The following is a 15,832-nucleotide window of genomic DNA, read 5'->3' as shown; positions in this document are numbered from 1 at the left end:
AGACAGACAGTTTCTTCATATAAAGCCTTGACGGAGGCATGTGGAGAATGGGGTTTTATTCCTGCTCTGCAAATAAACAGGGTAGTAAGCAATCATCTGATAAAACCTTGCTTATGAGCGTCTGCAATTCTCCCCCACCCCCAGCCCTGCATCCTATTGCTACTGAATGCTATAGGCATTACAATGCAAGGCAGGAGGCTGGATGGCACAGGGGGTTAAGCTCACTAGCCTTTTAACCTCCAATTCATACACATACATGTATGGACATATGCACACTTCATGAGTGCGCCGGTCCGACTTTCAGTGGGGCTCAGCAACAGAACTCCAAGCTTTGTGTCGTAATTAACGGTAGTTTTAGTATTTCTATGGTGCCTTCTGTCATTGAAGTGGTTTGCAAACTAACTAATCCTTGGAGCACCCTGATAAGCTAATACTTTTCACAGTTTGCAGATTGGGGAAACTGAGGCACAGAGAGGTCACGTGTTTAGCCCAGTCACACACCCAGCGAGCTGGTGGCAGAGACGGGAATAAAATCCAGGCGTTCTTGGCTTCTAGTTCCAGGCTCAGTGTGCTGGGCTATTACTGCCTTTTGCATACATCTTGATTAAGGTAACTAAGTGTCTGGACTTCACACATTGAGACAGGAAGAGAGAGAGCAAACGCGCTCTCAGCCTGTGGCTGGAAACGACAAAGGAACAGAGATTAGAATAAACCTGGGCACTGAGTAGAAAACCACCTACTCCCTAATCTCCTTCCTTTTACAGCTGCCTATTGTGGAACAAGAGACCTGACCTGAGCCCGACAGAGCAGATGTTAATTAACTGCTACCGGTCAAACCAACCTGGCACACGCGTACTGTATGGAACCCATTACGGCCGCAGACAAGGTTGAGAGGAAATCTCTGTAGGCACATAAAACAGCTCCCTCCGCCCCTTTCATTCAAATAACCTTCAAGAATCACTCTCTCCACCTCCCTGGCTCTTCCATGGCAGAGTTCATCTGCCTCCCACTGTCTCGGAGGGAGAAGGCCCATCATTTATATGGGCAGGCAGGGGTTCAGTCCATTCTCTTCTTTGACTGCCTTGCCCTTCTTGTTGGGACGTGAGGGGAATCTATAGGGGCTGGCATTAATCTTTTCCACCTCCCACCAAGTGACGGGCGGGAGTGCAGCTCTGCTCATAATATTCTGCATAAGGGTCCCTGAACTACATCAGACTGGTATAAAAATGTCACATAAGCCATGAGAAATCACTCAGGTGCTCTGTTGCTCTTCCCCCGCCCCCTCTTTTAATTATTTCCAACGGTAAAATTGGGACACCCGCCAGCGATTCCCAAGTAAGGATGAAAAGGCACCAGGAAGGATTTGGGAACCGCGGGGGCCTGACACTCATTTACATGAAGGTCCCTTTACTCAGGCCTGGTGGTGCCAAGAGTTAATGCAGTTGAATACCCACTTATATACCAGAGTCCTGGAAAAAGGCCAGGGTATGTCACTTTATGGTACCTCCATGACTCTTGTCCCTGAGTATCTGAGCCTCACAGTCATTCAGGGATTTTATCTTCACTCTAGCTGCTGGTTTTTATTTCTATTAGAGTAGTGCCTGGGAGCTCCAGGTCCTTGCCCCCACGAGCTTACCGATTTATCCAGCACTCTGTCTATCAAGGGCGAGTCTGCCGGCTGCCATGTTCATGGAGGCAGCAAAGTTTACATGGCTACTGGAGACCGATTTTGGATTTCTAACGGCAAGTATTCCTCCTAGAAATCTCATTCGAAAAGTGCTGCTCCTCCAATCAGGGAAGAGGAACACACCAGGTGATCTACCTGTCCAATCAAAACATGAACAAGCTACAGATCAAGAACTGTTCAAAGAAACTGTTCAGAAAATAATGAAAAACGAATGAATTGGAGAAAAACCACAATTTGTTCACAGATAGGAAGAAGGAGGTGAAGTTAATCAAAGAAATTACATGCTATGAATTGTTGACACCTCTGCTTACAGGTCAAGATACTTCTAACTGCTTCTGTTGCACAGTCTGGCAGCCTATTGCTAATAAATAATAATTAACAACAACAGTAATAAAACAATAATACCACCTAGTTCTGATATAGCACTTTTCATCAGTAGATCTGAAAGCGTTTCTCAATCTTTAACACATTTATCCTCACAGCACCTCTTCGAGGCAGCGTAGTGCTATTATTCCTATTGGAAAGATGGGAAACCGAGGCACTGAGAGCTAAGGGACTTGCCGAAGATCACACAGGAAGACTGTCACTAGCAACAAAGATTCTGCGGACAGAATATAGCCGAGAGCTTTTATATAAATTAGAAAGAGAAAAGACCCAGTAAGCCCCATTTTCCTTGATTAGTTCAGGACTAACTCCTACAACCTATGCTGCAGTGTTGTGTTCAGCTCATTTTTAAATGTCTCATTTACAGCCATCAAGTCTTATCTATCTAGACCGTAAGCACTTTGGGCCACGGATTGTCGTTTGTTACATGTTTGTACAGCACACACTTGGTCAGGGATCTATTTGCTACTGTAATCGAAATAACAATATTAGCTCTTCATGACTAACAGGAACCAGAGAGTCTGTGGACCTGATTATCCTGATGCCTGCAACAGTTTCGCACCAGTCTATGTCCGTTGATTTCAATAGCTACTCATGATTCACACAAATATAAGTGGGGGCAAGGTCAAAATTGCGGTCTATAAAAGCAGCGCTATGACTTGAAGGTGGACAGAGAGCAGACACACAGAATAAGAAGGGGTTGCAGGCCTTGCAATCATAAAATGTCTCCTGCCCTGCAGGGTAAATGTAATTGAAAAGCTCCACGTTTTGTTTATAAAGAAGGCTACTCCCTTTCCGACAAGTGGACAATTAAGACTCCAGGACTGCAATTTTATAAAACCACTTTACTGACTGTCGCTAGCACTTTAAAGGTGTTCCCAGCAAACCGCAGTCAGATCCTTTCTGCCTGAAGAGTATACAATCTTGGTGCCTTCCTTACACATGCAGAGCCTGTTGGTGTTGGGTTTAGGATAGATTTACCATTAGAATGAAGTCTTTAATCCAGAGGCTCTTGGCAACCCTCAGACATTTATGGCTGCTCCATTCTCCCAGTGTCATTAACCCCTCAACTGCTGCTTACTCATTGGAGACACATCCCAGGTGGCGCATGTCTGCATACGCTGCTGAATGTACAAGGCGCATCCTTGTGCCTCACTGATTTCAGCAGGGGTCGGAGAAGCAAGTGAAATGACCAGCAGCAGGAGCAAGGACCTCAGAGTTAGAATTGTATTTCATTAAAAAAGCCTACTAATGGAATGTAGGTGCCTGTGAAAAATGAGAGGCAGATCGTGCTGGGCACAGAGCTAAAACTGGCATTCCCTCACCACAGATGTGCCAATGCATCTCAGTCTTTTTCTGCAACACCTCCTGCTATTCCAGTCCCGAAACACCCCATAATTCTGCCAATGCATCTCAACCCTGACCTATCCCACCTACTGCTATTCCAGTACTGGGACTTTGCACAGCTCTGCCCACACAGCTCAGTCCTGATCTGCAGCCATCCGAGTTATTCCAGTACTGCCACCCCCCACAACGTGGCTCTGCTACTACAGCTGGCCTCCTACCGCTAAGTCCTGTGCAGCCTGTTAGCAGAAATGTTGTTTGGTGGAATGGTACCGAACTTTTGGGGGGAGTGAATTCCTGCTACAGACAGTCCCTCTCAGATACACCTGCCCTATAATCTAAGAGCTATTTAGAGTAACGGGTACAGAGGAAAAAGGCTGCATCACACACAACGGCCCCTAATAATCATTTCTAAAACATAGATTTGACAGTACCCTGAAGACAGCCCTGGAAATTGAGTTTCTCTTTCCTTGTTTCTCTTTCCCTTTAAACTGGACTATGGAATAGTTGGTGCTGCTCCTTCCTCTTAAAAGATGTGAGAGAATTCGAATGTCAAATACTCTGCATTGGAAAAAGCTGGTGACAGAACATGAAAGGTGCAGATGGGGACTGCAGCTAAATTAGAGTGAATTGCCACCACTGAGAGGCATGGGGGTGGGACAATGAGGCAAAAACCAATGTGAAGGTGGAACTATCAGACACTTCATGAGATTACAGGCTTTCGGATTAGACCCCTGTGCTTTCCAGTTCATTTAAGCATAAACCTGATGCCAGCCACCTCTAAATGTGCAGATGATGCGCTTGATGCAGACGTGGTACAACCACATTTTGATAAGCCACTTTGATATGGCTTACTGATTCTGTGTAATACCAATCCGACACAGATCCTTTTATTTCACCTCCTAGTTAGCACTAGTATCATCGGTGGTGCTGGTGAAGAGACACTGCTCAAAAAACAGCTGGACAAGCAGGGGAGCGCATGTTTTTTGGTGGACCCTACAAAAATGGTGGGGTTTTAAAAAGCTGGTCACAGAGAGATGCTAAATATCAGTTTTAAAAGGGGAAAAGTAACATGCATCAGAGAATCTGGATCAGGTTAATAAATAATTTCTGACAGTTCTACTTTAAGGTTAAACTACCTGTCTGTATCCCTTTAAATTGGGTAGAAATTTCACTCTATTTTCCTCTAGGATTCAAGACCTTTAAAGACATTTTTATTGTGCTTTTTCAGTTCTTTTAAGGACATTTCCCACTATTTACAGCCTCACAGCTTCTGCAGTTGATGGGCCTTTCTGCTTTTCTCAATACTGACCCCTTTTAAATCACTGGGCATCTTTTCTGCACAGGATTCAAAGAAAAAATACGACCCTGCATGTTTTGCTGAACTATCACATCAGCAGGATATAGGGATGCAGGGCTGTACGGAGAAAGACTGCTGAAGAATTCCATATAGAATGATGCCCTAGCATCTGTAACTCCAAGTCACAGACCTTTACCACTTTGCCTAAGGGAGTGAAGGCCCAATCCCCCATGGAAGTTAGAAGACTAAATACCTTTGGGGATCTGGGCCTAAGTCAGGTAAGTAACTGGGAACGCAGCAGGCAGCTATCCTTTGTGGATTTCTCACACAGGGGACACAACAGCCATTGCTAATGCATTACACATACATCACCAGTTCATAATGGAATTTACGCTCCAGGTATGTTTCATTATTTACTAAATTCTCTCCACATCATTTTGCTTCACAATTAAGCAAATTAGCAACTTTGATGAATATTTAGGCCCTCTCGCCTCATAAGAGATGAGTTGCAGGCATCCCTGCTAGATTTCCCTTGGAAACCTATTTCAAACTCAGTTGTTTTTTCCCCCTTTCTATGGGTGTGTGGGAGATAATGTGGCCCCTGGGAAAATGATCGCAGCATTGGTGTTTTAAACAGGGGCATTCCATTTTAGAGAAGTTGCAAAGTTCCTTGCAATGTCTAGTTTCTCTGCCTGTGCATAGCATCATGGACTCAGTGCCAATTAAAATAAACAGGAGAAATTGTCTAATCCAGTGCATTCTGGGAAGAAGTCCTAAATTTGTAGCTCTTTATGGTAGTTTCTATTACTCAGTTGCTATCATCAGATGACTTAATTAACTTCAGAGATTTTCTTTATAGGGAGGAAAATTCCCTACTCCCTCTATAAACCATTTATTCCTTGGCATTAAATAACTTTCCAGCCGGAGTATATTTTCCTCTCACCTCCTTCTCTGCTTTGACATGGTTTACAGATAATCTTTTGCAAATGACAATGAACTAGCTAGTGTGATGATAATAATAATACCTGGCTGGTATTACACACTTCATCTGTAGATGAACACACTTCATCTGTAGATCTTAAGATACCTTACATAGGAGGTCGGTAGCATTATCCCCATTTTATGAATGGGGAAACTGAGGCACACAGCATGGCCGCCACTTATCCAGTGTCACTCAGCAGGCCATTGGCAGAGCCAGGAACAGAACCCACATCGCCTGAATTCCAGTCCAGAGCTCCATCCACTGAGCAACACTTTCTCTTATGTCACGGCATTCTAGTGGACGGACACAGAATGGCTCACTTGTGTATCATAGGCTCTATAATGCAAACAGCTAATGGAGATTCACCTTTAATTCAAGTGGAAGAGGCCTGTGTTTTTACAGTAGGAGGATCCGGGATCTATCACTGAGGAGCTATTAGTGGCTGTGATGCGTAGAATAGCACAAAGCCCGTAGGTGATTATGCATTTGTTACAGTGTTGATCTGCAACCTCAAGGCCGTTTGCAACCTTGCCAACTCTCTTTCTTGCTGGAGAATTTCATAGATACATCACTACATGGCAGGCTGCAGCCCTGGATTTAAAAACCACATTCTGACAGGGAACTTGACTCCTCTAAGTTACTGCTGTTGCTCTGGTCTCAAGCGATAACAGTGAAATTGCGATGCCTCGTACAACCATCATCTAGCTGTGCCACTCAGATGTAAGGCTGAGTCTGAGCTATGAATAATTCCAGGAGGAGCTTGAGAGGGTCAGCAGGAATTAAACTGTGAAGGAAACTCAGGTTGCAGAAGCTGTATGCGTCTTCTATGCCAGCAGTCTGGGACTCGCACAGACTTCTCATTCATCAGAGAAATGTGATTAGGGCCTGCAGTATTAAAACACCACCACACCCTGTGTCATAAATCTGAGACAGGCTCACAGACCTGCTTCTGAGGGAGTCACTCATTACCACCTTTTCAAGCAGGGTGGATTGAGAGGGGGAGAGGGCATGGGTTTCCTGTGCTAACATATGCAGGAAACCCCACATTCAGCTTTGTGCCTCTTAGTGGCTAAGGGGTTAACTCAACATGGAAAAATCTACTGAGATCTGGACCTCTTCAGATCTAACCTCTCACCCTCCCGCCCTCCAGCACGCACAAGGCACCAGCTCCATCCATCTGTATTGTACGGTTGTGAGAGACAGCCGCTAAAATGCTTAACAGAGTCAGTGAACCCAAGAGCCTGGCTTAGTGGTTAGGACCTCTTGTGTTTCCTCATCTCAGGGAGGACTGGCTCATCCAGCTCGGTTACAAGTTGAGGTCCTGTATTATTAACATGGTGTTGGCTCCCTTCAGCAACAGACTCCAGTGGACTGCAGGCCATACATTTCTGTCATAATCATTTTGGTTTTGCTTTGTACAGGCTGGTCTCTCTTTTCAGAGGGGCAGTTTATCATGCTCATAAACAGGTTCAGAGGAAAGGCCACGCAGACAGTAAATACTGGGGAATCTTAGAGAAGCTGACACAGCCGGGAGGCAATGATTCAGTTGCCGACTCTCTCTCTCTCTCTACTTGAAATCTCACTTTGGTTTGGGTGAGTTAATAACCTGACCTCTCTGATTTGGGATCACAAATGAGATGAGTTTTAATATGGTCAGGCTATTTTTTTGTGGTGTGAAACAGTCTTCGAGCAATTGTTGCCCGATTTATCACAAGCGCTTTCTGTTCCGGGGGCTATGGCAGGTCAGGACTGAGGAGCCCTGACGGAGCTGGGAGCCTGGGAAGATGCAAGTCAGGACTAAAGTGACTTAGCAGAGCTCGAAGAGTGTAGCTAAAGGACTGTGCATGTATCTACCTACCTAAGTACTTACATGACTCCCATCATATAAGAAATAACCATTCATGGATTTATCCTCACAACACCCCTGTGAGAGAGAAAAGTATCCCCATTTTAGAGAGGGGGAACTGAGGTACAGATTAAACGACTTGCCCATGATCACTCAGGAAGCATGTGGCAGAGCCGGGAATAGACAGCAGTTCTCTTGTCAGTCCAGTGCCCTATCCACTAGGCCACCCTTTCCAGTGGACGTACGTGCATGCTTCAGACTAGAACAGAAGAAGCCAGAAGTCCAGATTGGGGTAATTCACAGAGCTCAGGACTATCACAGCAAGGGATGACGTAACTGAACACTGAGTTGCACTGGAAGAACTTGCTTGCACAGCATTTGCCTGTAGCATGTCCTGGTTCCAGCCCTGTTTGCAATCACTCACTCACTTTTATAAGCACTTTAAAAACATCTGACTCAATCCAGAAAACAAAAAGTCATAACGGGCATTCCAGCACAGCTATGCAAAATCAGCCTCCTGCCAAACTTGCGGAGGAGAATGAATTGGCTACCTTTGTGCTTGGGACATATTTTCCTCGTCGACTAAGTGCCAAATCCCCAAACCCTATTTCCCTGATGGCAACTCAGCCCAATCTTCATTTCTTGCAGACAATAGCACGCTAGCATGGAGGGAAGCTCTTTTACCCCCATGCACGGATGGTGGTCTCTGTTCAGAACTATACAGACATGCACTGTCCCCCCACCTGTATCCACCCCTGAACTGGGGCCCAAGTACAGTGCACGGTGACCTCCCCTTATGTGCAGGGTGAAGCTGCTGCCACTGAGCTGTAGAAGAGCACTGCTTACCTGTCTCTCCGACATGACATACAGGTACTTCTGATCGATGGAGAAGGCCATGTCTCGAAGGATAGGACTCCCGTCCTTAAAAACTGGGACCATTTCATATTGAATTCCACCATGGGGGGGCCCATCTGCTCGGATCTGGAAAAGAGACAAGCAGATCACAGGTTATGCAAAAGCACAGGCAGGCTAGTAAGCAAATGCAATGTTTGCATATTGGAGAGACAGAAGGCAAGGAATGATCACAGCTGACGTGAGGGAGCATGAGTTAAAGCAGAGGCTCTTTCTCCATGCAACGTTACTTCTGCATACTATGAGAAATAGTGAGGTTTCCAGCTAGGACATGTGGAAGAACTGGGAAGCTGGCACGCTGAAACGGCAGCTTCACTGGCTGATCACAATTGTCTCACTCTGACCTTGCACTCCTCCTCCCACCTGTTTGTTGAATTCAGGTGTGGCCTTTGTCCTAAGCTTAGACTGTAAGATCTTTGGGGCAGGGACATTGGTTTTAGGATGTACAGTGCCCAGCACAATGGGCCATGGCCTCTAGGTGCTTCCACAATACCAAATACAAATTATAAAGAGAAATCTTTCCAGATCCTCAGCTGATATAAATGTGTGTCTGATTTCCACTGACTTCATGACTCTGTTGAAGTGAGTGGAGCTGCACTGATTAACAGCAGCCAAGGTTCTGTTCCAGCTGTGTCTAATTTTGGGGAAAAGGAAAGACTCAGAAAGAAGCAGTTGTTCAACATGTGTCTCCTGCTGAATCAGATGAGCAATAATGCCCCATGGATACATCACAGAAAAATATACAGGCACTCCACTACTTCTTTTAAACCTGCCCTCTACAGAGACGCGAGGGGCTGGGTAGCCAAAAGTGCTCAGCACACAACATGCACCCACGTGTGATTTCTTCTGAAAATCTGATCACTAAATGCTTAATGGGAGGCTGAGCTCTTTGGAAATCTGACCCCGATTGTGGGTGATGAGACCTTGTGAAAATTCTGCCCATGGGTTCTGATTCTGAACTCACTGACACCAGTATAATTCCATTGACTTCAGTTAAGTTACTCCAGATTCGCACTGATGTGAGAGGAGAATCGGGGTCTTTATTTTTATAAAGTGACTTTGGGAACATGAGTTATAACCATAAACCATTTAGAATTATTGACCACTCTATGGCTTCCCATTCTCCCACAACCCCAGATTCAATACTACATCAGTCAAAACAGGGGAGGTGATAGTTTTTAGGAGTGTGACTGGTAAATACTGGGTATTCTATTTAGAGATAGAACCTGGATCTGATCTGCAGTGGTAACTCTTCCTTTCTATTCAGCTTCCTACACTGCTCATCACTGTGGTATCCGCCTTTCAGAAGTGCATTAAGTGAAATGACTATCATCTGTCACACACATGCTTCCTTCTTTCTTCCTGTCTTCTCTGACTCAGGCAAGTCAGAGATTGTGTGTGCATTTAAAAAAAAACAAGAACTCACACACGCTTTGGATGGGATTTTCAAAAGCATCTAAGTGACTCCAGATCACAAGTCCTGTTGAAGTGGAACTTGCGCCTCTAAAATCAGTCTTTTGAAATTCACCCTTTGGTTATAGTGGAGCTATCCCCACTGCATCCTGGGGTTTGAGAGCAGAACCAGCCCCAAAGTTTCATGCTATAAGAGCATCTAAGAAGAGAACTGGCTCATGCTGAGTACCATACACCCCCCTATCCCCCAATATTAAGACGCTAAGGATTGAGGCCTTGTCTACACTTAAAAAATAAGTTGACCTAACACAGGTTGACATAGAGCCACTGCTGTAACGTGCTGGTGTCCACATTGCCCTTCCTGGATGGGTGAAGTGCATCCACACCAGAAGCACTTCCACCAACCTAAAGGGCGGTGTGGGGAGCTGAGAGCCCCGTCTCTCCCTGGCAAGAGAGAGGCTCCTGGGGTCTCTGTGGGATGCTCCCTCCCTCCCCTGCCAACTCCTTGGTCCCAGCTGGGAGCCTGGGGAAGCCACAGGGGACTTCTCCATTCTCTGTTCTCCCCCAGAATGTGCCGCTATGTCAATTTCATGGCTCAGCTGTGTAACTGACAAGGCTGCCCCAGAGGGGAGCAGGTGGAGAAGCACCCAGTTTTCTTGCCCTGGCTCTCAGCCCAGAGCGGGGAGCAGTGAAATTGACAAGAACGACAGCCCCACCACTGATGTAAGGGGATGCAGTGTCTACCTCTCAGCCAGGTGGTTTTTTGTCCAAAAAAACAGAGCAGTTTGGTCAGCAAGAGTTTGACTGCAGTGTGTACACCACCACCTGTTTTGTTGACCAAAGCTGACTTTGACTGACAAAATTCTCTAGCGTAGACCAGGCCTGAGTCTGCCATGTTCTGAGATGATACGCCAAAGTCACAGGTTTCCGCAAGAAACATCTAGCCAAAGCACAAGCTGCCAAGCGGAGGGATAAATAGCTCAGTGGTCACATGGCTTCTTCAGTTCAAAGGTCTCCTAATCTTTTGGCATGTTGATTTGAAGCTGGATGATACAAATCCCTCTCCCGGCAGGAAAACCCGACACAAGTTATGACAAACCCCTCTGGAGGTGAAAGGCATGTTGCTGCCGAGAGCATACCACCTCTTCCAAAAATTAATAATTTATGGCCTTGGGGGCTAAGCAAGGGGGTGGGAGGAGAATAAACAAACAATTTGCACTGTCTCTTTCCAACCAAGATTTGCATATTTAAATAGCCATTTGATTGCAACATGGTGTCTACATAACATCACGCTGAAAACACTGGCAACCGTCAGGCTGGGAGATTAGACCAGTCATGCGAGTCAATGGCTCCATGGTGCCCACGGATGGCCCAGTGACTCTCAGCGACAGAGATACTGTTATATCCTGGCCAACAAACCCCAGCTTGCACCAGCCGCTTTTAAAGCATGTGCATGCTGCCCTGCTAGGCCAGGGAAGCATAGGGGGACCAAAGTCTTGGAAAAGCCTCTTATCACAAAGGAGCCATCTGCTGCAGACTCATGCTGGGCTGTCTTGCTGTATTGCAGCCTGCTGCTCAATTACTCCGTGCCTGACTGCCAGACTGGGGCTGAGGCATGAAGAAACTGGGTTTGGGGGAGGCTGAATCTTCAGAAAAGGTGATGGAGCTTGTGGAGGAGGCCATTAGCAATTCTCAATCACCTCACAGGCAGCGTGCGGCTGGGGACAGTTATATCTAAGGATTAGAATGCACAACTGGGAATCAGGAGAGCCTGGGATCTAATTCTTGATTCTGCTACTGACTCACTGTATACCCCTTTGTCAAGTCACTGCAATGGGAATTGTGGGTGCTCAGCACCTGTGGAAAAATCAGGCCGTGTGTGTCTGTTCCTCAATTTCCCTGCCTGTAAAATGGGGACAATAACACTGACTTTCCTTTGTTAAGCACCTGTTCGCAAAAGATGCCATACCAGCGTGAAATACCATGATCAAACTCATAGAAAAGGGAAGTCTCCCGCATCTCACCACTAAACACATCAGCTTGTTTGGAAGAGCCCTGGGTGCCTCTCTGCCATACTAGAACAGTGAGTTTTGTTTGGACGTGCTGACGTGTTTATTTTCTGAGCATCTCTCCTGCCTCTTCACCGCCTTCTTTTTTTCTTACTAATGAGCAGAAAATGAGCCAAACTGAATCTGAGAACAAGAGAGGAGGAGCTTGAAATCTGCACCCAAACGCAGATCTGAATTCCATTATTACAGGCTAAACCAGAAATAAAAATCTTCCCCAAACTTTTGGAGGGGGTAAATTGGATGAAGACCGAGGAACAAATCCTGTTGTGAATTACACCGGTGTAAAGACACTCCACTGACTTCATGAAGTGCAGAGAGCCAAGGGCCAAATTTCATTTTGAATTTCCCAGGGACATAACATGATGTAATTGACTTCCATAGATTGACTAGCATTATGCTGCAGTATTTGAGAACAGAGCTGCCCCCTTTGTGTCTCTTGAGTTCACCTTCAGAGCTGGGCAGGAAACGTTTTTCCATCCCACAGGAATTTTTTCGATTTCTAAACGTGTCCCGTTCTTCATTGGGATGAAACAGACCTTTTGAAAATTTTCATGGGGGAAGAAGGGGAGAGGGAGAGAGAGAGAGAGCGCGCTTTACCTACCCACCCACCCCAGAATCGGTGGTCATGGCACTCGTGAAAAATGGGAAAACCAGGTTCAAGTCCCTGCTCTGTCTGATGCCAAGTCCCTGCTCACACATGTGCTTTCTCACTGGTTTTGAGCAGAAATTCCATCCTGGACCTGAGAAACCCCTCTGATAAAATCCCTTTTTGCAGAAAAAAAGTTTTGAGCTTGATGAAATGGCCTTTTCTGATGAAGAGCTGTTTAGTCCAAAGATTCCCAACCAGCTGTATTCACCGGGTCCCGCTGCATTGTCACCACATGTAATCTTCCCTGTATGCCATCACATCTATTTCAACAGCAACTAGCACTGAAGTCCTAAGCAGAGCCCTGTGAAATCACATGATGAACAAACACCAGGAAGAGACTCTCACAGGCTAAAAATATTTCCATTAAAATATCGGATTAACAGCAAAATGAGAGGGGAAATACAGGATGTGAAGGAGCAGAAAGATTTCTAAAAATCAACTGTTTTTCAAAGTTCTCTCCTGGGGTTTCAGAAGCTCTTCAAGTCGTACTTCTCTCTAGCAATGAGGTCAGACGGGACTAATAAAAGAGACACCACTGCAGTCAATTGTTGGTTGTTGCAATCGAATTGTAATTAAGGGATGGATTTGGCACTATGTTTATGAATCTGCCCTTTTAAACTAGACAGGGTGATATCAAGTCAATAGACCAAAGCAATGGGAGTCAGGATTCCTGGGTTCTAATCCTGACTCTGCCATTGGCTTGGTGCAGGACGTTGGGCTGCCCCTTAACGGGGCCCAAATGGGGATAATAATATTGACCTCCCTCAGAGAAGCAGCCAAAGCCTGATTAGTGTTTGTGAAGTGCTTGGAGGTTGTTGGATGAAAGGGGAAAATGCAAAAGCAACAATATATTGCCGTGGATGATGAATGCCAAGAGTATGCCCCATAAACACTATCAGCCACATACACCTGATACGTCGTCAGCTCCTACTCATTTGGGCAGGTGCTTTCTATAAATACTGATGATTATCCTGCTCTCCAAGGGACGGCAGTGCTGGGATAGTGCTATCACCACAGGATTCGCCATTACTCACTGTACTTTCTGTTGACACTTAACACAGACCAAAGAAAGAATTTAAGGCTTGCGGGGCAGCATGAGTCTGGTGATTCTTGGCAGTTAAGCTAACTTTAAGGAATGGAATTTTTCTAAGCAATGATCTTCAGAAATTTCTGCAACAGATATTTTAGGAATATTAACCACAAAGGTGTGTCAAAGGCATAAAGAACTGAACAAACCATGTGACCACTGAACAATTTATCCATCTGCTTGGCAGCGTGTGCTTTGGCTAGATATTTCTTGCTGGAACCTGTGAATCTAGCGTAACATCTCAGAGGACCATATCATCTCAGAAAGTGGCAGACTCGGTTCTTAGTTTCTTAACAACATAAACCCACAAAAGGGAATATGCAATGACTAACTATATGGTATTGAGACAATTGCAAAGCTACAAGGAAACCGAGGACTTAGAAAATAACCTGTGATAAAAAGGTATGTACTAAAAGGAGGAAATAGATAAGGATTGGAATGATAAACAATAAAGAGTAATAAGGGTATAATTGCTCTGAGCAATTAGGAGGAAGTAGAGACCATTTAGAGTCTGGATGCAGACTGTCAGCTAACTAACTACAGGGAAGTTCTTCCACACCACTTGATATAACTCTATGTCTCTCTGTATATGTGCTATCTTTGTTCTTAATCAATACATCCAATCAAACTGTCCTATCTGAGAGAATCCCTTTCACTAAATATATACTCGTAATTAAATTTGTATTGATCAATTATTGGTTATTAAGTAGTTGGTTGTTGACTGACAAATTATTAATGATCAGTTATTAGTTAACATTTGTGTTCACCAGAGCACCTCAGCGAGGCATGTAAAAGCCCGTTAAGTGTATAGCAGGTATGAAATAGGCACACGGCCCATCAGACTTCCCATTGCTACTTTTCTTGCTGAGGGTTTCTTGCCCTGCAGGGTGAATTCCATTGAACAACACTGAGTTCCTGTTAAATCAACAGTCATGAAATCATGCCTTCCCTTCTTACACTTAATGTCCAAAACCTCTGATCCTTCTGACTTTAGGGAAGGCTCCAGCACTGTACCTCAGCTACTTAAACTGAGCCACAGAAAAAGCCCTTTCTGCCTGAAGCCCTTGCATCAGCACAAGATGCCAGGAGCTATGCAGGTGATCTAGTGCCCCAGAACCTCCCTGCTCAGTTAGTGACTCTCGCCTTTCCAGACCAGCCAGCTGCTATGTCTCCAAGTCTAATATGCTCTCCCAGCCTTTCTTCCTCTCTCTCTCCATCCACCCATGATTAAACTAGCTGTTTAAAGCTGTTGCCATAGCAACCGTCTCCAAAGTCCTTCCATGAAAACGTCCGATTGTAATTTAATTACTCTTTGCAGGCCAGGGGTGGTGCATTTGCTGGCAGCTGCCAGGCCTGCTGGGGTGGCATCTTTCAATCACAGACACACGGCCTGAGTGGAGTCTTTGAAGGAGGCACACAGTCTTTTGTCACTGGTCTCCCATTTCCATGGCCAACAGACATTCCTCTCCCGAGAGATAGGGAGGCCTCATGGATAAAGCACTGGACTGGGACTCAGGAGATCTGTGCTCAGTTCCTGACACTGCCTCACACTTAAACTGTGCCTGAGTTCCTCCTCTGTAAAATGGGGATAATCGCAATCACTCTCTTTTCCGCTCTTTTCTCTGAGCATATGTCTCTGACCATGGGTATGGACAGTACCTAGGACAGTAGCATTTTGCAAGACTGCTGGCCAATTAAACGGTTAGGGCATGGAATACGTGCAGTTCACACATCTCTAGACTTAGTGCATCAGTAGAATAAACGCAGAGGGAGAAGGAAAGCTCTGCAGTCTCTAATGGGTTAAAACTGGAGTGAGGGTTAGGAGAGGAGGTAACCAGCCAGATGAGCTGTGCAGTGCTCACACAGCTGGCTGCTTTTTAATCTGCCCTCTGAGCTGCTATTCCCCTGCAGTGAGAGAGTCAGTTATGTTGAACATTGCGCCTTGAGCAAGATATGTCAGCTTAGGTATGGGAGCTCTGAGCACGGCTACAAGAAGCTGCGGGACGGGGCAGGGAGCACGCTAATTGCAATGGCTGAGAGTGGAGCCACTGCAGGCAGGACGTGTGCTCCAGGGTCACTTGTGCATGAGCTGCTAGAGAGAACCACCATAAATGTTCATCATCTTGCAGAAGGGACCCTGCTCTCCTAGGGACGAAGCA

The 15,832-nt window shown here is 45.6% G+C and overlaps 1 protein-coding gene across 10 annotated transcripts in view; it reads right to left on the bottom strand.

The window, feature by feature from the left end:
• Positions 1–15,832, bottom strand: part of PLXNA2 (plexin A2) — a 349,352-nt gene that overhangs the window by 149,417 nt on the left and 184,103 nt on the right. For 7 of the 10 annotated variants that reach the window (XM_067558832.1, XM_067558841.1, XM_067558829.1 and 4 more), the window contains exon 4: positions 8,390–8,524. In XM_067558832.1, the coding sequence (XP_067414933.1) occupies positions 8,390–8,524 (135 nt within the window). Of the gene's footprint in view, positions 1–2,726; positions 3,023–7,555; positions 7,622–8,389; positions 8,525–15,832 lie in introns of those variants that run through there. The other 3 variants (XM_067558836.1, XM_067558835.1, XM_067558837.1) reach the window with 3 other exon arrangements.

This window comes from Emydura macquarii, unplaced genomic scaffold (assembly GCF_026122565.2).
Source record: "Emydura macquarii macquarii isolate MOO-44397 ecotype Brisbane River unplaced genomic scaffold, CSIRO-AGI_Emac_v2 contig_2184, whole genome shotgun sequence".
Classification (NCBI taxonomy): domain Eukaryota; kingdom Metazoa; phylum Chordata; order Testudines; family Chelidae; genus Emydura; species Emydura macquarii.
Note: the sequence above shows the minus strand (reverse complement) of the source record. Positions and strands in the feature narration are given on the sequence as shown.